The following is a 23,706-nucleotide window of genomic DNA, read 5'->3' as shown; positions in this document are numbered from 1 at the left end:
CAATTACACTGACATTTAAAATGACAACTGGGTAGGACACTTTGGACAAAGATATATACAGGGTTCATACACATTTTTCAAGGTCAAGATTCTTCCAGCACAGCACCTTAATACATATCTACAGAAACACATATTTAGTCATGATTATTTTTTTCATTTTTTTATCACAACGATATACAGCGATTACGCTATAAACATCTAAGATTAGAAATTAAGGGAGAACACAAAGTTTTATCCAAAAAAAAGGAAAGCCACTTGGCGTTCTTCAGACACACTGGCATCGACCCAAAGATTTAGTTAAAAATGTACCTGGAGTCGACCTGTGAACACCCCCTAATTTTATTTTTGACATAAACTTTTATTTTTCATGTACCACCTCTCTGTAAATAGCTTTGACTTGACATCTAACCTGGCAGAGTTAATATTAAAAACAAATAAATAAATCACATCACAGAGTTATAATTGCAAGCAAATTCAAGCACTTTTCAGATCTTGAAAACACAACATTGAAATTTAAAAATTTTCAAGGATTTCAAGCACCAGTATGAACCCTGTATATGGTTGTACCTGTTTGTTTTAGTGGTTGTTGCATACATTTAGCATTAAATTGCTAAACCGGTCACAGTCTGGTCTGGCAGCTTCCTACTGGTGTATGAGTGTGTGTGTGAATGGGTGAATGTGAGGCCTTGTAAAGCGCTCTGGGCACCATGAAGTTGTATAAAATGCGCTATGTAAGTTCAGTCCATTTACCATTTACCATGTAGGTCTTGTTTGTAGTTTTGTTTAGAGGTAGACTGATATATCGGCCTATCAGTTATAAAAACATTCTAAAATATTTGATCAGGCACCTGTGTGGGCAGCACTTGAAGTTCAATAAATGTTAAAAGAGTGCTATGTGTATGTATAATAATAATTTTCTTTATATTGCTGCATAAAAATCTTAATTATCTGAGTGTTTCAATTGTATTTTATGGTCAAAGCGCTTTAAAAAAAAACATAACGTGCACACACTTGAAAACCCCTCGGCCTGACTAATCAGGCGCACTACTGCCCCCAGTGGCCTGACTTATCAATGCATGCTGAAGTTTTTGGACAGACAGACGGATGGATGGAGGGATGGATGGATGGACGACCAACTGATGACAAATACCCTGCAGCCAGGTAAAAATCGTCTTCAAAAATCGGCTGTAGGTGTCAGCCATCAGCTGACCAAATTTTTAAAAAAATCAGCATCAGCCTTAGAAAAACCCATATGGACGACCTCTAATTTTGTTACTATAGTGATTTTTCACCTCTTATTACAACAATACAAAACATGCAGATGTAGAAAATGTTTGTTTGTGAAATATTGTCAGAGTGATTTTATTATAGTCATAGTAGTACGTATTAAAAGTAAAAGTAGCTCAGAAAACTGAGTATGAAACTGACTATGACTGAATAAGTGCAGTTCAGTCCTGAGCAGCTGTAGAGTCAAACCTCACAGAACAAAAGGAATCAGAGCTTTTCTGTTGCGAGGATAGTCCTTAAACTTCTTCTGGTAGAATCTGCAAGCCAGACAGAAAAAAAACACTGAACTTCAACAGGCATTCACTATTCACTACATGGAAAATACTCTGATTTATGGAGTCTGATGGAAAAAAGAAAAACAAATGTAATTTGATCCTCATCCACCAGCAACTTTTGACAGTTTTTTTTTTTACAAATATGAACTTGTTAACTTGAAATTACATGAAAGTGTCTCAGTTATGTACATGCTGTGTGTTCTGTCCTCACTAGACGTATAGCTATCTAGCTATGACAGACAGTGAAAAGACGAGTCTTTGTTTGACTGACACTTTTACTCATCATCTTTTATGTAAAACTGTAACACACAAACAGAATACAGCAATTAGTTCATATCCTCTTTACACTGAACTAACAGTAGTTTACTGCCTTAATGAGAAACTTTACAAAACGTTAGTGTTAATTGGTATTTAAATTGCTTGTACTTTGAATTAACTTGTAAATAAAGCAGTCCGAATTGCCTGAATTTTAATCTTTGAGAGGGTTGAGGGTACACCCTGCACATGTAACCAAAGTAGATCACAACTTTGATCGAATTTGGGTTTAACCAGGTCATCGTAGGGCTGTGATGTACAGTCTCTTACACTAACACCTATGGGCCATTTAGAGTGACCAACATATATTTATCTTTACCAGTACATTCCAAATTTCAATTTAAAACACAAAAATAACAATAGGTCTTTCGACAGTAACACTACACTCTCCAACCCCTGAGTGGTCACTAGATAAATCATACATAGCAGCATATGACACTAAACAAAAACAAAATCTAAATACATGTACTGTAACAGTGGCTACATGTATTGTACCTGTCAAATAAAATGGAATTAAATTCATTCATAAAGAAGAGTAGCTTTAAAGCATCTATTGCGTATCACAGTTTAATAACTTACCTGTAAAGAAACTGTAAAATTACCCATTATATTGCACTGTGTGTAATAAATTAAATATAAAGCTACCTGTTACTAAAAACTAAGACTCAAACAAAAACTAGCACTAACAAACATGCGAGATAAGGAGGTTATTACCTTTATATTCTGTTGGTAGTTTAATATACGATAATGCATCATATTCAGTAAGATAATCATCTGTTTGTGGTTTTCCTGTATCTCTGAGTCTTATCATGATCTGTCTTCAGCTTTGTGCATTTTCCAGCAAATCAGGGCTTTTTAAAAGAGTATATTAGTGCTTATTATATTATATAAGTGTAAAAAGGAGAGTGATGTTTACAACACATGCAGGAAGATTTATCTCACATCTGATATCTCACATCAAATTATTTTTATGAAAACTTGTTTCCATGATGTCTGAAAAAAAAAAAAAGCTGATACACATCAGAATAGTTATGGGCACGTTTCAGTGGAATGCAGCAGATTGAATCTGCCAAAACATTTAACTCAGTTAGGGAAACTAGGTCAGCTCAGTCCATAACATTCTTAAAACATACAGAGCAGAATTATATCAGGACACCTTTTCTAATTTTTTTTTTTTTTTGTAACTCAAATCTTTATCAAGTTTTATGTAGAATTGTAACAGTAACCAAAAAACGAAACAGACAAAAACAAACAAAACAGCACCCCCCCCCCCCAAAAAAAAAAAAAAAAAAAAAACTAAACTAAAGAAACAGAAAGAAAGGAGGGGCTTGTCTGATTTTACTTGAGTTTCACTTCGTCTTTTATAACTTTTATTATCTTTACACACCAAACTGTACTTATTTCCTTCTAAATCCTGATGATTCAGGCCTTGTCTACACTATTATGGACATTTTTAATCATTTGTAAAAGGATTTTGTCCAAAAACAACCATGACCTTTGACCTTTGGGTGCCAAAATCTCAATATTTCAGTTCTTGAGTGACTCTGGTGTGAAAATGCATGCAAATTTGTGAACATTCTGCCAAACTTCTACTGCGATATCACTCTAAAACATACTGGGAGAAGACCGACTGACTCAATGACAGATTTTCCCGTAAACATACACGACAAGAAAGTGATGTAGACACAACGGACCAGTAAAAACCAAGACTAGGAGCAACACCAAGTGAAGGTAAATGCTTATTTCTGGAAGAGTTGTTATGTAACCTTAATAATTTAGCCTAAAAAATAATCTTTTTCAAGCCAAACCAAGTTGTTTTTGTGTTTTAACATTAGCCTTGACATTTCACAGACTAAATGCAAGTTATGTTGAATTTTTCATAATATCAATGGAATTTCTCCTGCAAATTTTGTGCTTATACTGTATATTCATGGAAATCAACCTATTCTGTCATTTGAATATGAGTTATTATAATTATTATTATAATTATTATTATTATTATTATTATTAGCTGTAGAGTACACACTAAAAGGTGGATGAGGACCAAAATGCCACATAAAACAGCAGTCCTGCCAGAAAAATGAGAGCAACACATTTCATAAACGTAGAACTACAACTTCACGCAATTATGATAAGGTCCGATCAACCCCATGAAATCCAGACCCTATGCTGATAGTTGAACCTCAAATAAAAACCACAATAATAATGGAACATGAACTAAAATGAAGTAGAATTTCAATTAAATTAACTTCATGGTGCACAAGAATAAATCAACTTTCCAGTGTCTTAAAAAAAATGTGTCAATTCCTCAAAACAAAACTAAAACTAGTAATAAATAAAAGTAAAACTAAACTGAAAGGCTTAAAACTACCTTAATATAATATTGTGAATATTTCTACATTTTAAGGAGTGCCTGTTAGTACCTGTGGTGTAAATAAGCTCGTGGTCCGATGGAGCAGATGGTGAAAAAGGCGAAGGAGAAGGTGGGAAAAGACCACGTAGCTACAGCGTAACCACACCACTCCACAATCTCTCCAAAGAAGTTGGCGCCAGATATGAACTCGAACATTCCCCCTGAGAGACAAAGAAGACATCGCAGTTGATTAAAAAAGAAAAGTTAATAAAATAAAAGCTGCTGTGGTTGGAAAGAGACTTAATGGAAACACAAACCACAGAGGTGAGAAAGAAGGAGTCGAGCATCAGCAGCTTCAGATGACACATTAAAATAAATTAAACTGTAAATATTATATATATGTAAGGTAAGATAAGATAAGATAAGATGAGGTAAGATAAGATAAGGAGTCGAGCATCAGCAGCTTCAGACGACACATTAAAATAAATTAAACTGTAGATATTATATATGTAAGGTAAGGTAAGATAAGATAAGATGAGGTAAGATAAGATAAGATGAGGTAAGATAAGATAAGATGAGGTGAGGTAAGATAAGATGAGGTAAGATAAGATAAGATGAGGTAAGATAAGATAAGATGAGGTAAGATAAGATAAGATAAGATAAGATAAGATAAGATAAGATAAGATAAGATAAGATAAGATAAGATAAGATAAGATAAGATAAGGAGTCGAGCATCAGCAGCTTCAGACAACACATTAAAATAAATTATACTGTAGATATTATATATGTAAGATGAGATAAGATAAGATAAAATAAGATGAGGTGAGGTAAGATAAGATAAGATAAGATAAGGAGTCGAGCATCAGCAGCTTCAGATGACACATTAAAATAAATTAAACTGTAGATATTATATATATATATATGTAAGGTAAGATAAGATGAGGTGAGGTAAGATAAGATAAGGAGTCGAGCATCAGCAGCTTCAGACGACACATTAAAATAAATTAAACTGTAGATATTATATATGTAAGGTAAGGTAAGATAAGATAAGATGAGGTAAGATAAGATAAGATGAGGTAAGATAAGATAAGATGAGGTGAGGTAAGATAAGATGAGGTAAGATAAGATAAGATGAGGTAAGATAAGATAAGATGAGGTAAGATAAGATAAGATAAGATAAGGAGTCCAGCATCAGCAGCTTCAGACAACACATTAAAATAAATTATACTGTAGATATTATATATGTAAGATGAGATAAGATAAGATAAAATAAGATGAGGTGAGGTAAGATAAGATAAGATAAGGAGTCGAGCATCAGCAGCTTCAGATGACACATTAAAATAAATTAAACTGTAGATATTATATATATATATATGTAAGGTAAGATAAGATGAGGTGAGGTAAGATAAGATAAGGAGTCGAGCATCAGCAGCTTCAGACGACACATTAAAATAAATTAAACTGTAGATATTATATATGTAAGGTAAGGTAAGGTAAGGTAAGGTAAGGTAAGGTAAGGTAAGGTAAGGTAAGGTAAGGTAAGATAAGATAAGATAAGATAAGATAAGATAAGATAAGATAAGATAAGATAAGATAAGATAAGATAAGATAAGATAAGATAAGATAAGATAAGATAAGATAAGATAAGATAAGATAAGATGAGATGAGATGAGATGAGATGAGATGAGATGAGATGAGATGAGATGAGATGAGATAAGGAGTCGAGCATCAGCAGCTTCAGACAACACATTAAAATAAATTATACTGTAGATATTATATATATATATGTAAGGTAAGATAAGATGAGGTGAGGTAAGATAAGATAAGGAGTCGAGCATCAGCAGCTTCAGACGACACATTAAAATAAATTAAACTGTAGATATTATATATGTAAGGTAAGGTAAGATAAGATAAGATGAGGTAAGATAAGATAAGATAAGATGAGGTAAGATAAGATAAGATGAGGTAAGATAAGATAAGGAGTCCAGCATCAGCAGCTTCAGACAACACATTAAAATAAATTATACTGTAGATATTATATATGTAAGATGAGATAAGATAAAATAAGATGAGGTGAGGTAAGATAAGATAAGATAAGGAGTCGAGCATCAGCAGCTTCAGATGACACATTAAAATAAATTAAACTGTAGATATTATATATATATATGTAAGGTAAGATAAGATGAGGTGAGGTAAGATAAGATAAGGAGTCGAGCATCAGCAGCTTCAGACGACACATTAAAATAAATTAAACTGTAGATATTATATATGTAAGGTAAGGTAAGGTAAGGTAAGGTAAGGTAAGGTAAGGTAAGATAAGATAAGATAAGATAAGATAAGATAAGATAAGATAAGATAAGATAAGATAAGATAAGATAAGATAAGATAAGATAAGATAAGATAAGATAAGATAAGATAAGATAAGATGAGATGAGATGAGATGAGATGAGATGAGATGAGATGAGATGAGATGAGATGAGATGAGATGAGATGAGATGAGATGAGATGAGATAAGGAGTCGAGCATCAGCAGCTTCAGACAACACATTAAAATAAATTATACTGTAGATATTATATTTCTTTATATTTGGGATTTATGAGCCAGTCGTCAGAGAATTTCCATCTACCGATTATAAGTTCTGCCAACAATCATTCAAAGGCTTGTTGAATAGCTTGCTCATGAACAGTGTGTGGACATCACCAGTCTGTCGAAGCAGCAGTGAAACTTGACGATACCTGGGTGGGCCTTCAAATGGGTTAGAGGAGGATAAGAGCAGAAGGCTGGGCGTTCAACTTGTCACTCTGCCCAAATGTTTTCTGGGATACGTAGCCTACTGTATGTGCTCTCACACAAACATTTTAGCTGCATTAGCAAGCACCTTGAAAAAACAGATTAATCCAATTTATAATTTTATGTTTTAGAAAATAGAAAATAATAGCAATATATATAAAAAATAGCAATAAGTCACGATATTTCATTTCACAATACTGTATCAATATTAAAAAGTACTGTATGGATATTTTTAGGTATTTATTCAAATGCAGATATTGTGGAGGTTCATTTTTGTTTATATTTTATTTCTTATTATTTAACACTCTTTTATTAAATAATGTTAGTTCCTTTGTTGGGATTGCACAAAAATAATGTTTTGATGTTTGTCCTGAACTAATGGAGTATGAACATTTGAACACGATCTTAAACTGTAATGTCAGTAAACATAATTTGAGTTTTAACGCAGGAACATTTTGTGATATAATATTAGATCCTGTTGGGATCAGATGCAAATGTGTTTTGTATTTGTGCATATTTCTGGTGTAATTCAATTCTTCAAGGAAATAATTATTTAAAAAAAAAGAAACCAACAAAAAATTGCCTTTTTATCAGTATCATGATATAATGTGATATATCGTATTGTGATCCTAGTATTGTGATTTGTATCGTATTGCCAGATTCTTGCCAATACAGTAGTACAGTAGTAGGAACCCTGTAAAGTGGCCAGGTATTTGCTCCATTTCAAAGGATATTTTTCCGTCTTGTTCTGCCTCCTATACGACTGTTTTGTTTTGTTTTTTTAAACAATGGGACTTTTATTGAACCATGTGGATGAAGATTTAGTTTGGTTAAGGATCTAATAATGATTACAGACCTATAAATATGTGTCAGGATCTGACATGAATCATGAGCTACTGTTATTCAGATCAGGATTTAGACTAGATCAGCATTAGGTATGGACTAGGATCTGGAATGGATCAGGATCTGTGGTACCTTGGGGTATGCTGTAGGTGATCTCTCCAGGTTTCCTAAGTTTCCTCAGGATGCGGTCACTGTCGATGTTGATGATCATACCGACCACAAACAGACAAATACCTACAGAAAAAAATAGATTTAAAAAAAACAAAAAAAAAAACAGCCAAAACAACAGTAAAATGAGCCTCGTTTAGATAATTAGATGGTTACTCCTGCAGGTTTTTAAAATGTTCTGAGGGATGCTGTGATTGGTCGGTGGTGTTAGCGGTCACCTGCACAGAGGCGAAGGTCGGTCCACCAGGTGTGTTCCAACTGGAAACAGTGCAGCAGGAAGTGACCCTGCAGGAACCCATTCAGCGAGCAGAAAATGGCAGCGGAGACGACGATCATGATGGGGATCGGCCGTCCTCGAGTCAGGAAAGCGTAAATGAAACTCCTGAACAACAAACACAAAACAAGCACAAATTCTCAAAAACCTTCCCTCCTTTTTTTCATATATTCATGAGGAGATGAAATGACACCACTTTGTTTATTGCCTTTATCTTTACACATGTTTAAAATAGGGATGCACTGACTCTGTTACTAGTCTACAGTCATTTCAGCAGTGACACAAATTGACTTTTAGCATAAATGTGATTTATTTGCCAAGAAAATTCTTTCAAACTTATAAAAATTAAGCATAATCTTTATTTGTTATTATGTTTTCCATGCAACACACACTGAAATCAATATTCTGCAGATACCCCATCATGAGCTGAAACACTAAACACACACTGTAGACTATAGGAGCAGTGGGCTGCCATGTCAGGTGCCCAGGGACCAAATGGGGGGGTTACGTGCCTTGCGCAAGGGCTTATACACCAGCAATTTATCTGGCAGTCTGGGCAATTGAACCAGCAACCCTTCCGTCACAAGCCGATTGTCCAACCCTCTAGGCCATAGCCACCTTAGGCTACGTTCAGACAGCAGGTCTAAATGCACAGTTCGGATTTTTTGGTGAAATCTGATTTTTTTCATGTGCTGGTTCATATTCCACATTAAATGTGACTTCTATCAGTTTTGAGTATGAACTGAATGCGACCCTGAAGTGACCTGCATGCTTAAAAGAGGTCCTGATGTAATACATGACCACGCAGGCACGCACTGTGTTTATGGAATTAACACACCTGGGACGCAGAATTGTGATGTTTGTCGCATTTCAATGATGTAAAGGTCATAAATGCGACCTGGCCGTTCAGACTGAAGTCACATTTTAAAATATCAGACACATATCAGATTTAGGACCACATATGAAAGTGGCCTGGGTCGGATTTGTGCCTTTAAACCTGTTCTTAACAGATGGGATACAGGTCACATATGGGGGAAAAAATCGGATTTGGGCCACATTTGTCAGCAGTCTGAACGCAGCCTTACACTTGTTCTTCAAGGTCTCGATGACTCTAAATGACCACTGACAGTTGGAGGTAGAGACTTCCTGAAACTGTTCCTTCTGCATGATGGTAGTCTGTATCTGTGTCCTGATGGTAATGACCAAAATTCACATCATAGGGGAAGATCAGATCAGCCAGGATAAGATCTGGCTTTTTTCACAAACCTGGTCCTGTTCAGGTCATGCACACTGTTTAGATACAATACCCTACATGTGATTTATGTGTAAAAGTGACCAGTGCCAGCAGATAAAAGAAAAATATAAATAAAAATATTTTCATAAACACTGTGCATCTGTACATAAAAACTACACAGTTTGTGTAACTGTATCTTGCAGCATTAACCTGGGGTTTAAAGCACAGTGTTTTGTCGATGACTCAACCCAAATACTTGTATTGATCCTTCAGTTCAATGGTCTGAATGTTTTTTCATAACAGGGAAGATGACTGAATGATTTCTCCTAAAATCGATGCAAATCTCCTTTGTTTTTACTGCATTGATGTTCAAGAAGTGAGTGTACTGAATGTACTGTACCTCAAAAACACATGGGAAAAGCCTAAAAGAACCAGCAAAACTTTCAACCCCACCTGTAATCAGTTTTATATTCAATGTGTGCTCTGTGTTGAAAAAGTCACCAAACAATCTACACTCAGAAAACAATAATGTACCAACTCCAAATCTAATTATAACCAATAATTAAAATATGCAACTCATTAAATTGCTTAAGCGTTAAACAAAATAAATCATTGCAAAAACAAATCCCCTCTTGTACTGACAACAAAGGGTCAGAACTGCTGCGACGCTAACAGTCGTTTCCACGAAGCTGCTGATGCGTGATTATTTGTTGATAAAGTTCTGTATTTATTGTTGCATTTGCTTTAACAAAGTGTTCAGTCTAATGAGTTCATTCTTTTATGTGTAAACAGATAACAGAATGAGTCTCTCTCAAACATTCAGAATTGTTTATTAATCAAACACTGGGAGCAGATCTGCAGAAGTGTATTACTGCCATGTCGGTACATAAAATTTGTATCAGTATCATGTTATAACAAGGAATGTATTGTATTACAATGTATGAATGAATGAATGTATTATAACAAGGAATAGGCTTTTTATGGCCCATTCTTTTATTCTTGATATAGTATTTTATTTTTAATTGGACTGTCTTCTCTGTGTAGCACTTTGACATTCTGCTGAATGAAAAGTACTTTATAAATGCATTTTATTATTATTATTATTATTATTATTATTAGTAGTAGTAGTAGTAGTAGTAGTAGTAGTAGTAGTAGTAGTAGTATTGTTATCATTATTATTATTATCATTATTATTATTATTATTATTATTATTATTATTATTATTATTATTATTATTATTATTATTATGTTTCACATTGTAAAGAGATACATACCTATATTGTAAAAACATTAAACTCATACTTCAGTATAAAGTGCATGGAGAACATAAACAGACAAATATTGATCATTTTTGCAGTTTATTAAACTGTTATGAACATGGTGGAGTTTTATCAGACTGAAGGTGATTTTAACCCATAAAGACCCAAACAGCCACAGACGACCAAAGCCATCTACTGATCTAAACTGTTTAATACCTATTGATCCACTAATCCTATCAATACATGTAAATAATTGGTGTAAAATACAGTTTGTCATCTTTTTACGGTAATCAGATATGATCCGTTTGGACGTTCAGAGGCTCCATAGTTACCGTGGAAACACCGTCATCTTCTATAACATTGATTCACCGGTAAAACCCATGGAGTTGGATCAATGACAGTGGACGGACACACTGGGTTTATGTTCAGTTAATGATATATTTTGCTAAAAAAGTAACTTTTTCTTCAGTTTTCTCTGTTTTTGATATAATAAGCATCAACTTTAATCTGAGCTTTTATGAACATCTACAGGGGTTGGACAAAATAATGGCAACACCTCCACCTCAAGATGATAATGCCCCAATCCATACAGCTAGAATTGTTAAAGAATGGCATGAGGAACATTCTAATGAAGTTGAGCATCTCGTATGGCCGGCACAGTCCCCAGACCTCAACATTATTGAGCATTTATGGTCAGTTTTAGAGATTCAAGTAAGACGTCGATTTCCACCGCCATCGTCTCTAAAAGAGTTGGAGGGTATTCTAACTGAAGAATGGCTTAAAATTCCTTTGGAAACAATTCACAAGTTGTATGAATCAATACCTCGGAGAATTGAGGCTGTAATTGCTGCAAAAGGCGGACCTACACCATATTAAATTATATTTTGTTGATTCTTTAAGGTGTTTCCATTATTTTGTCCAACCCCTGTACATGACCAGTATATTAAATATAGGAAAATACCTGATGTTTACTGAAAAAATGCAAAATATAGAGGATAATCTCATAATAAACGGTGATAAATCACTTAAGAAAAGGTAAATATAGAGAAAACAATATTTTGGAACTGCCACAAAAGTAGCATTGGGTCTTTTTGGGTTTAGATGCATTACTTTCCACTGTTTTTAGTTTTTTATTGTATACATTTCATTTTCTATTCAGTCACACATTTTCTACTTTTTGCTATTACTTATTCATAGACTTTGCTGCTTAATTGCAAATTCAGCTACTTTCTTTACAGACTTTAACAGATTTTTTCATACCTATCTATTTATTTATGAGTATATAATGTTACCCCTATATATAGACCCCTTCTATCTGCTGCACAACAAATTCCTCTTTACCCAAACTGTGCTTGCGTGCACATAAGGCAATAAACTTCTTGCCTCCTAATCCTCCAGCTGATCAACGACAAACAAACTTGGAGCTGATCAGTCTCTTCCTTCTGTTCAACCACATGTATCATTATCTGCATAAAAGTTGCAAAACCACCACGCACCGTCGACATATTCAGACAGTTTTGATGTCAGAAAGGACATTTTAACAGATCTCACTGAATCAGTAGCAACCTTTAAAATTACAGCACGGTACAGTCTCCCCTCGGTTAAAAATAAATCAAAGCTTTCCCAAATCATTAAGCGAGCGAACAAAATAACAGGTCAATCAAAGCTGCATAACACAGCAGATAGATGGAAAGAGCAGCAAATCACCCCATATCGATCCTATCCCCTGTTTAACTGTTGCTATAAAGTCCTTCTAGTCATGAAAAATACATACAAATAGTCTTTTGTTCCCATTACCATAAACAATCTAAACAAAAACCACCATTTTCCCACATGTATTTTGTTATATTTAGTCATACGCTCAATCATTCATTAGTTAATTCAGTTTGATGTAGATTTTATGCTAATTTATATTCTTATTCATACATTTTCATTCAATTTTTTCCTGTTTTTACACTGTAATTCATCAGCTGTGTTTTATTTTTTGTCTGATTGTGAATGAGCAACGCTTAAGATGATTTTTTTCTGAGGGGATTGTCGTGACAGATAAAGTATTCTGATTCCGATGTGAAGGACTCACTTTACGATCTACAGTTACGGAAAAAATTATTAGACCACCCTTGTTTTCTTCAATTTCTTGTTGATTTTAAAGCCTGGTACAACTAAAGGTACATTTCAATCAATCAATCAATTTATTACAAAATTATTACAAACAGTCAAAATCAAGAATTCATTTACAAGATACATTTTGTAACAGGACACCGCAGAAGCAGTCCTCAGCTTATAAATGGGGACCCTTAGACATGTGATGAGAGACACAATTTACATTCTAATCTTTAATAAATTAAGATGTTCTAAATAACTACGAACATATTTTAAAGTATTTGCCTATCTAATGATGTTTCATTTCATTTCCTTTTCCATTTGTTTGGACAAATATAATGATAACAACAAAAATAGTTCATAAGAGTTTGATTTAAGAGCTGATATCTATCCATTTTGCATGTTTTTGTTTTTTTTTTTATAATAACCAAAAATCACTTCAGTTCTTACATCAATATCTATGGCACAGGTGTCAAACATGCGGCCCGGGGGCTAAATCCGGCCCGCCAAAGGGTCCAATCCGGCCCGCTGAATATGTGAAATGCAAAAATTACACTGAAGATATGAACAATCAATAGTGTCAAAATCATTTTAATTCAGGTTTCACATACAGAAACATACAGTCCAATTAGATTTCAACTGGGTCAGACCAGTAAAATATTATCATAATAACCTATAAATAATGACAACCCCAAATGTTCTGTTTGTTTTTTTGGTGTAAAAAAGTAAAATTGCATGAAAATGTTTACATTGCCAAACTATACTTTTACAAAAAAATGTGAATAACCTGAACAAATATGAACCTGGCACGTGCAAAGCAGGGGGCTGGGGGGGCTTGAGCCTCTGCCACTTTGAACTTTGAAGCCTACAAGTGCCCTTTTTACTTGTTTTTTTTTTTTTGTTTTTTTTTTGCGCAAAAAACTGCATGACTAAAATTTTGATCAATGATAATAAATGTTAAGAGTGGTTTAATTTGGCTGTCACTGGACCTGGTCATGGTGCCCTTTCATTTCTATCATGCCCCGCCCCTTCCTCCTGTGCAACCTTGCTTGCAACACACACACACACACACACACACACGCACGCACATGTCATGCAGTCTGGAGAATGAACGAGGAGGAGGGAAGTGCCGCGATTCATGGTACGTGAGAGTCCACCCCACTATCTGCCCAAAACATTCAGTTGTCGTTTTTGGTCCTGGTCCTATTCTTCAACAACTATAGTTTTGGGGCAAAAAAAACGATCATAAGTGAGTAAATAATTCAATATCATCGTCACGTCATGGAGTGAGCTCACAGACTAGCACACTGTAACAGCTGGGTGTCCACCTGAGTCTGAGTCCTGCTGAAGCACTCACTTATATTTGCTTCTGTTTTATTTCCATAAACTGTTGAGTTTTAGCCGCAAAATTGTAACACATGGTAATAGTCTTCACTTGCTGAAACAGTCACTTTTTCTTCAGTTTTCTCTGTTTTTGCATAATACCTTTAAGTTTACTCTGAGCTTTAATGAACATCTACATGATCAGTAAATTAAATATAGGGTAAAGGAAGTGATTTACACTGAAAAATGCAAAACACAGAGGTTTTTATTATAATAAATGGAGATAAATCACATGAGAAACTTTAAAAAGAGAGAAAAAAAATCATTTAGAAGCTGCCATAAAAGTACCACTGGGTCTTAATGGGTTAAAATGTGCTGAAGTAATTAAATTCTGCTGAACCGACATAAAATTGCATAAAAAGAAAACATATCCTAGTCTTCTTCTCATCCAATACCTAAATCTGGCCCTTTTGGTGTACAAGAGTCATAAAACTTATGTAAAATCCTCCGACTCTTTCATCAGTGCCAACACTTTGACATTTCTGGTTTTGTTTCAGAAACAGCTGGATCGATTATCATAATATCTGTGTTTGCCTCAAACATCTTGAGTGAATCTTATTTGAAATAACCACAAACCTCCACACATATTCCCATCAACCTGGTCAATATTAAATGATACAGCTATAAATACTACAATATAAACTTTATTATTATCATGTAATGTTAAATGGTTTGGCTTGGGTTAACACCTCCTCTACATGTTTATTTCTTAACTGTGGAAAACCTAAATATCATCATAAATATGTCCTATAATGAAAAGAAACTAAATATTCAATGTTTCACTGTAAAAGTAGGTGTAAAACCAGATGTAAAATGAAGGTATTTCTAGTTATTAACATTCACTGTCATGCTTTTATACATAATTTAACATCTGTTTTTAAGAATTTGTCTTGGACTTACACTGCAAAAATCCAAATCTTACAAAGTGTATTATTCTCATTTACTAGTCAAAATATCTCATCACACTTAAAATAAGACATAATCACCTACAGAGTAACTTGTAAGGGAGATAAAATAACTTATTTTTAGACAATAGAGCTAGAAAATCTTATTTCAAGAAATCCTACCAAGATAATTTTCACTTTGGCAGATTTTTTTGGTGAATTGAGCAAAAAAAAATCTTGAATTAAGCAAAAAAAAAATCTGCCAATGGAACAAGTGAAAATTATCTTACTAAGATTTCTTGAAATAAGATTTTCAAGATCTATTGTCTAAAGCCAAGTTCTTATATCTCACTGAAAAGTTACTCTTTAGGTGCTTCTGTCTTATTTTAAGTGTGATGAGATATTTGGACTAGAAATGAGAAAAATACACATGGTAAGGTTTAGATTTTTGCAGGGTATTAACACACAAAAACTCTACACATTACATCTTTATTTCCACTTATATATAAACTGAACATCAAAAGAAACTTATCACATATTCTATGTGATGTCATTTCACACCATTTTATTAAATACAAAAACAAATTCTTTCTTGTTCTTAAAAAAACATTTAATTAACAAACAAAATACAACAAACAACAAAACAGTGGATGAGTATCCAGAGGATAATGTAAAATATGACAAAGGGTAGTTCAACAAAGTTCACATTTAGCAAGAAGCAACATTATTAATCCACAGCAAGTCAAAGATCTCAATCCCATTGAACATCTGTGGGATATTCTTGGTAGATCTGTGTATGCTAGGCGTCCAGCACCTGGCAACCGCCAGATGCTCATCCAGGCCCTTCAGGAAGAGTGGGACAACATCCCCCAGACAGGATCAGGAGGTGAATCCAGAGTGTGTGCAGAAGGTGCACAGCCTGTGTTGGGGCTTAGGGAGGACACACCCAGTATTGAGGACATTGATCTGGACCATTTGATCAATCTTTGACTTGCTGTGGATTAATAATGTTGCTTGTTACTAAATGTGAACTTTGTAATCAGTGGTTATTCGTTTTCATGTGCCCTTTTGGAAGTTTGAGCCCCTGCCCCTTTATAGCTCTCTGCACGGCCCTGATATGAAGAAACAGAAATGTCTTAAGAAAAGTAAATGCAATTTTACTAATATTCTGCCTGTTACTAAATGTTTTGTGTGATTGTAATGCACATGTGTAAATGATAAACTGATAAACTGAGGCAGAATATTGTCAAAATTGCAATTGTTTTTCTTAGGAATTTAAGTTTTCATGTAATTCAGATTTTTAAGGAAACTTTGTAGATGTAAACCTGATCATAATATAATTTTACTTTTTTCACTATTATTTTACTGGTCCAGCCCATTTGAGATCAAATTGAGCTCAATGTGGAACTGAACTAAAATGAGTTTGACACCCCTGATCTATGGCATTGTACTGCCAAAAACAGTGCTTTTAGGCATTCCATGTTTTCTTTTCTGTCAGTTTTAGTCACATGATACACACGGGAGTTAGTATTTGATTGCATCACCATTGTTTTTGATAACTTTTGATGGTCTAATAATTTTTTCTGTGACTGTAGATATGTGATATGAATTTCAACTGACAAAAGTTCATTGAGTACACAGAATCAGCTGAGGCATAGGGTGAGGGTCATGTGACATTATTGGCCAATTAGTGTGCTCCAGCTGTTTTTATACCAAGACACTAGGACGACTATGTTTTCTTTAAGCCACACATGGAAATTAAAAGTATCTATCTGTTCTCCAGGTACATTTTACTTGAATATGTTTCATGTTTTTACAATAAAGACATTTATCATGTTATAATGTGAAACAACAAGCCCAAAGACTTAAAAAAAAAACATAAAATGAGGAGGTTAGTCATCATGTTGTGTGATGCTGTGATCTGACCTGTGGAAGTAGTGCAGCATAAATGTGTAGAGCAGCAGCGTCCGTCCACTTCTGTCCACATTATCCCCTTCATACAATAGCAGCAGCAGCAGTGGTAGGAGGAAGGCTGGTACCTCCTGTACGAACCATCCGAGCCTGGCCGAACAGCACCACTTTGTGTTCGTCACATACCGTCCGTACCGCGCGGGGTCACGTGTTTGATGCAGCAGGTAGGCCACGCCCCCCAAGATCAGAGCCCAGCTCAGGTGAGACACAGTGGAGTCCAACACTCCATTAGGACTGGAGCGGAGTCTCCTCAGGAGGAGGGTTTATATGGAGGCAGACACCATAAGGGAGAGACAAGCAACAGCAGAGACAAAGACAGATGCATTCTACACATTCCATTCAGATGAGTGAGACAGGTCACACACTCCAGCCTCAGTAATGACAAGTATAAATACACACTATGGAAACTACAGGTTCAACGACTGTTGTGCTGTAAACAGTGTTGGGGAAGCTGCTTTTAATGAGTAACTTTTGCTCATTACTTCTTTAAAAAAGTAATCCATTACTTTAATTAGTTACCCTCTATGGAAAGTACCTTTTTACATTTGTTGTTACTTTTATTTATTTATTTTATTTTATTTTATTTTATTTTATTTTATTTTATTTTATTTTATTTTATTTTATTTATTTATTTATTTGGATCCCCATCAGCTGATTCAGGACAACAGCTTCTCATCCTGGGGTTCTCCCATTCCAAACAGACATAACAGTGTCCATTTACAAGCATAGAAATAATGTGATCCACCCTGATATTACCTTCTTAAGTACACTTAACAGTCAAATAAAATAACATTAACAATAATAATAATACTGCAAGATAAAATAAAAGAAACAACAAAAAACAAAAAATAGTAATAATAATCTAAAATAAATAAACCTAATTATAGATGTGTGTGTGTGTGTGTGTGTGTTCACATGTTTTTTAATATCATATGTGTATGTCTACCTGTCTCCTGAAGTGTTTACAGGCGTTGGGCTATTTGATGTTGCTTCAGTTGTCTTTTAAATGTCTTGTGTTGCTGGACTTTAGGCAGAACCACATATCTGTTCCTAAATATGTAAGGCTACATAAAGTTCTACTATGGAGGACATAACAGGTGTTTCTTTTGTGCTCTTTGTTTTTAAAAATGCCACAGACAGAGCGCTGGACAAGAAAACATTGGACTACTGTAGGCTTCAACATCATCACTAAGCTTTACAAACAATATGAAAGAACATAGCCTCAGTACATTTTATGGTCATATAGGTGAACACAAAATACACAAGGGCTTGTCCAACTCTTGTTTAGTTACCTAGTGAAACAAGATGAAATGAGAGCTTGTGACTATTGTGTAGATGCAGCTCTTTCACTACCAGATGACTACTGCGTGTTTGCATATAAAAGAACGTGTTTGCACATGCCCAACGGTTTGGAGCATGTGCATACTTCTTAGGGGGTAAAAAAAATTGCACGTGACGCTTATCAAATCTGTCCCTTAAGAAAAGTAACATTGTGCGGAATATGAAAAAGTAAGTACATTTTGTTTCCAAATTTTCAGTAGTAACATGTTACAGTTACTTTTTTCTGGTAAAAAGTAACTGTAACACATTACTTTGTAGCTCATTCCACACAACACTGACTGCATGACAACTCCAAATGGTAAAAACTGGGACAGTATAATGTAAAAAAAACAGAAAGTTTTGACCTTGCGAGACAAAGCAATGCATTATTGTCGTTTGTAGTGGACAAGAGTTTCACAGATTTACAACAAAAAAAAAAAAACAACTGTCCACTGCAAAAGATATTCCATAAAAAATAAATAGCCTAAAGTATCTGCTGAAAAAACTATTGTATCATGCTGTTTTCAATCAAGGCAATTATTTAATGTAAAAAAAAGAAAGCCAAAACTTTTACTTACCGGATCTCAGAAGGTTAAACTGGACTTTTAATTATACATCACTATAGATGAACACAACATATTTGCCATTTTATCTTGTCCAGTTCTTTTTTTTTGGTAAATACATAGTACAAATAATTCCTGCCATTGAAATCTGTAACAAAGGGGTAAGGACTTCACCTCCAAAATTACTCCAAATATTTTTTTTTTATTACTATTATTATTTTTTACTCTATGTTGTTTGCTTTTGCACATCTTGTTTTTTGCTGAATCCTTATGAATGTGCACTTTTTTCTTGCACTTTATTCTGTTTCTGCCTTGACTGTTGAGTTTCCCCAGTGGGATTAATACAGTCTAATCTAATCTAATCTAATCTAATCTAATCTAATCTAATCTAATCTAATGTATTCTAATGTAGTCTAATCTAATCTAGTGTAGTCTAATCTAATGTAATCTAATGAAATCTAATCTAATCTAGTCTAATCTAGTCTAGTCTATTCTAGTCTAATCTAATCTAATCTAATCTAATCTATTTTAATCTAATATAATATAATCTAGTCTAGTCTAATCTAGTCTAGTCAAGTCTAGTCTAATCGAATCTAGTCTAATGTAGTCTAATCTAATCTAGTCTAATCTAATTTAGTCTAATCTAATCTAGTCTGGTCTAATCTAATCTAGTCTAATCTAATCTAATCTAAACTAAACTAAACTAAACTAAACTAAACTAATCTAATCGAATCTAATCTAATCTAATCTAATCTAATGTATTCTAATGTAGTCTAATCTAATCTAGTGTAGTCTAATCTAATGTAATCTAATGAAATCTAATCTAATCTAGTCTAGTCTATTCTAGTCTAATCTAATCTAATCTAATCTATCTTAATCTAATATAATATAATCTAGTCTAGTCTAATCTAGTCTAGTCTAGTCTAGTCTAATCGAATCTAGTCTAATGTAGTCTAATCTAATCTAGTCTAATCTAATTTAGTCTAATCTAATCTAGTCTGGTCTAATCTAATCTAGTCTAATCTAATCTAAACTAAACTAAACTAAACTAAACTAAACTAATCTAATCTAATCTAATATTGTCTAATCTAATCTAATTTAGTCTAATCTAATCTAGTCTAGTCTAATCTAGTCTAGTCTAGTCTAATCTAGTTTTATCTAATTTAATCTAATCTAATCTAATCTAGTCGAGTCTAGTCTAGTCTAGTCTAGTCTAATCTAATCTAATGACTCAGTAAAATAGCATTTATCATTATCTTATCTTACCCCATGTTCCCACAGTTCTGTCCTTTATGTCTAAATATGGTTACTCCTAGCTCCAAAATTCAAAATAGCAACAGTCAAATCAAGCCTCTGGCCTCAAAATGGTATTTCAGAAACCGATGGGTGTCGTCACATTTCCTCGGTCCACTAAATAGGACATGGATGTTTGTATAAGCCGAGACACGTGCTGATGCAAGGTCTGAACACGTCCATAGGGCTTTGTTGGCTTTAACTTGACTAAATCTGGTTGTAATTCCTTATTCATATGTGGGCTCAGTAAAGCCTGGACTTCATTGTCGGCCTATTTCTCATCATTTTATTAGATTTTAATGCTAATTTCTGTTCTTAGTTTAATTTATGTAACAGGGTCCATGTACAAAAAACATTAATCACACCAAATTTAGCTACAAAATCATTTCCATTTGGGGTCCCTAGGCAGGAAGCACCAATACAAAACATCTACATATCCAAAGTAGTAACTAAACTTGTGTTGCACTCAGACATACCGTATGTCCCGAAAAATAAATTACAGTCGGAGTTTCTGCATTGATAACTTTAAAAATAGTGAATCAATCAAAATGCAGTTTCAGGGTATGAAACTATAACTTGTTACCTACATCTTGCAGAAAACTCCATTCGATTTGCTTCAGTAGTAACAGAGAAATGGGGGATCTTTGTAAAGCATGTCAAGTTTTGTAAGGAGACGTGTTGTCCACTGTGTTCATGCCTTACAAACACAAAGTTTTTTCATTGTGTTCTCGCACAAAAATATCTCTTTTGAAAAAGTGACTGCTTGTTTCTTTTCATTTTCAACTAAGGCAAGGCAAGTTTATTTGTATAGCACATTTCAGCAACAAGGCAATTCAAGGTGCTTCACACAGGACATTGAAATAAAAGAAACAAAAAGAAACACATTTAAAACATTATAAAAGAAACTAAAACAAAAATACACATATTGAAGTAAGAGTTGCAGTGCAGAGTTTCAAAGAGAATATAAAATTTAAAAAATCAAAAGCCTTTTAGTCAAAGGCAGCAGTGAACAGGTGAGTCTTTAACCTTGACTTAAAAGAACTCAGACTCTCAGCAGACCTGATATTTTCTGGTAGTTTGTTCCAGATATATGGAGCATAAAGACTGAACGGTGATTCTCCATGTTTAGTTCTGACTTTGGGAACACAGAGCAGACCTGCACCAGATGACCTGAGTGGTCTGGATGGTTCATACTGGACTAGAAGGTCTCTGATGTATTTTGGGCCTAAACCATTCAGTGCTTTACATGCTAATAAGAGAATTTTGAAGTCTATTCTCTGAGAGACAGGGAGCCAATGTAGAGACCTCAGAACTGAACTGATGTGGTCCACTCTCCTGGTCTTAGTGAGGACTCGAGCAGCAGCATTCTGGATCAGTTGCAGTTGTCGAATAGACTTTTTAGGCAGACCAGAGAAGATAATGTTACAGTAGTCAACTCGACTAAAGATAAATGCATGGACAAGTTTTTCAAGGTCCTGCTGCAACATCAGTCCTTTAATCCTAGAAATGTTCTTGAGGTGATAGTAAACTGACTTTGTAATTGTTTGTATGTGGTTTTTAAAATTCAGGTCTGAATCCATGACAACACCCAAATTCCTGGCCTGGTCTGAGGTTTTTAACTGAAGTGACTGGAGCTGCATGCTGATTTTAAGACGCTCCTCCTTGGGTCCAAAAACGACTACCTCAGTTTTTTCTCTGTTTAACTGAAGAAAGTTATGGCCCATCCATTCAGATATTTGCTCCATGCATTTACCCAACTAACAAAATGAATAATGAATTACATCAAAAAGGAAGCAGATTTCTGAGTTTTGCAAACGTAAAGGTGCGAAAATTAATGATTAAAGAAAGATATGAAATGATTAACTCATGGAAGACTGGATTGAGCTCATCCTCCTTTTTGGCTTCCTGTTTTCTTTTTTCTCTCTTGTCATCAAGATGATAATAAACAATAATATTTACACTGAACTCGTCCCTTAAAAACGAAACAAAATGATATAAACACTCAACTTGGCACATTAATTAAAGTTAATCTTAACACTTGACAAAACAAAGTTATTCCATTCAAATGGATGCCAAGTGCATCCAAGTGCCGAACTTGGAAGAAACAAACCCATGACATGTTTTACAAAGATCCACATTTCTCCATGACCACTGAACCAAAATAACTGGATTTTTCTGCAAGATGTAGGTAAAAAGTTATAGTTTCATACCCTGAAATAACATTTAGATATTTTAACCATTTTGAAAGTTATCAATGTGGAAAGTCAGATTGTTTTTTTTTTCTTTGGGACATACAGCATATGGGTGTCTGACCACACCATGCCATCCTGATAGAAAACATTCACATACAGTTTCAACATGTTCCACAGTCACTTACCAGTTTGAAGGTTGTTGTTTAAGTTGCTGCTTTATTACTCATATGAGGATAGTGGTGTTTCTTTCCATAGATGAATAATCAGAGTGCAATAAGTCACTGTAGTGTCCCTTTTATCGTGAAAGTACCTGCCCTGAAACAGGATCTAAATGTTCCTTGATCCTGTAATGTGAGCACAAACAGGAACTTTCTCCAACAGCTCAAAGGTGTGTACAGAGGGAAAGCAAATAATATTGGAATAAGGAATAATGAGTTTCTAGTCAGACAACAAGAAAAAGTTATCACACACAGCCCAAGACAATGTATGGTTTAGTTGGAACTATAAGTCAGCTGTAACTGATTAAAAAAAGAGAAGTATTGTTGTCATTTCCACCATTAGATGCAGATTTTAAGTAAAACAATGGAGATTGAGCTGAGTTAACAGACAGGAGGTCTGTGGTATAATCAATATTTTCTATCAGAAATGTTCTGAAATGTTGCACCAGGAGAATCGGCATTTGTTCCAATTGTTGTGTTTCCCATCGTCTGTTGTCATCCTGGTCTGTTCGGACCACTGAAAGGGTCCATGTTTAACCCATAAACACCCAAACATCCACTGGAGACCAAAACCATTTACTGATATAAAAAGTTAAATAACAGTTGATCCACTAATCTGATCAATGCATATAAATAATTGGTGTAAAATGCAGTTTTTCATCTTTTCATGGTCATCAGATATGACCCATTTGGACGTTCAGAGGCGCTGTAGTTACCATGGAAACACCGTCATCTTTTACAACATTGATTCAGCAGTAAAACCCATGGAGTTGGATCAATGACAGTGGATGGAGACAGTTGTTTTTGTGTTCTGTTACTGATGTCTTTGCTGAAAAAATCCCTTTTTCTTGAGTTTTCACTGTTTTTTAAACAATATCCCTCAACTTTAATTTGACTTTTTCTGAACATCTACATAATAGATAAATTAAATTTAGGAAAATACATGATTTAACTTTAACCCATAAAGACTCAGTTTTACTT

At 34.4% G+C, this 23,706-nt stretch overlaps 2 protein-coding genes across 2 annotated transcripts in view; one reads left to right on the top strand and one right to left on the bottom strand.

The window, feature by feature from the left end:
- Positions 1–1,059: 1,059 nt before the first annotated feature.
- On the bottom strand, positions 1,060–20,293 carry LOC115437409 (3-oxo-5-alpha-steroid 4-dehydrogenase 2-like). The gene is made up of 6 exons (XM_030160634.1): positions 20,289–20,293; positions 17,095–17,385; positions 8,250–8,413; positions 7,996–8,097; positions 4,301–4,451; positions 1,060–1,544 (listed from the first exon to the last, which is right to left on the bottom strand). The coding sequence occupies exons 1-6, from the start codon at positions 20,291–20,293 to the stop codon at positions 1,478–1,480; spliced, it is 780 nt and encodes a 259-aa protein (XP_030016494.1). The 3' UTR covers positions 1,060–1,477.
- A 150-nt stretch (positions 20,294–20,443) lies between these two features.
- LOC115437408 (probable G-protein coupled receptor 158) overlaps positions 20,444–23,706 on the top strand; it is a 97,258-nt gene continuing 93,995 nt past the window's right edge. Inside the window, exon 1 of the mRNA XM_030160633.1 lies at positions 20,444–20,449. Coding sequence (XP_030016493.1) covers positions 20,444–20,449 — 6 coding nt within the window. The remainder of the gene's footprint in view (positions 20,450–23,706) is intronic.

Source organism: Sphaeramia orbicularis, chromosome 17, assembly GCF_902148855.1.
Source record: "Sphaeramia orbicularis chromosome 17, fSphaOr1.1, whole genome shotgun sequence".
In the NCBI taxonomy this organism is placed as follows: domain Eukaryota; kingdom Metazoa; phylum Chordata; class Actinopteri; order Kurtiformes; family Apogonidae; genus Sphaeramia; species Sphaeramia orbicularis.
The sequence above is the reverse complement of the archived record's forward strand: the minus strand, read 5'-3'. Positions and strand labels throughout refer to the sequence as shown.

Excerpts from the sequence above, each read along its gene's own strand:
- LOC115437409 (XM_030160634.1), bottom strand. Across the intron at positions 8,098-8,249 it reads CGACCTTCGCCTCTGTGCAG|GTATTTGTCTGTTTGTGGTC; the intron begins GTGACCGCTAAC and ends TTTTTTCTGTAG. Across the intron at positions 4,452-7,995 it reads CACCTACAGCATACCCCAAG|GGGGAATGTTCGAGTTCATA; the intron begins GTACCACAGATC and ends TTTGTCTCTCAG.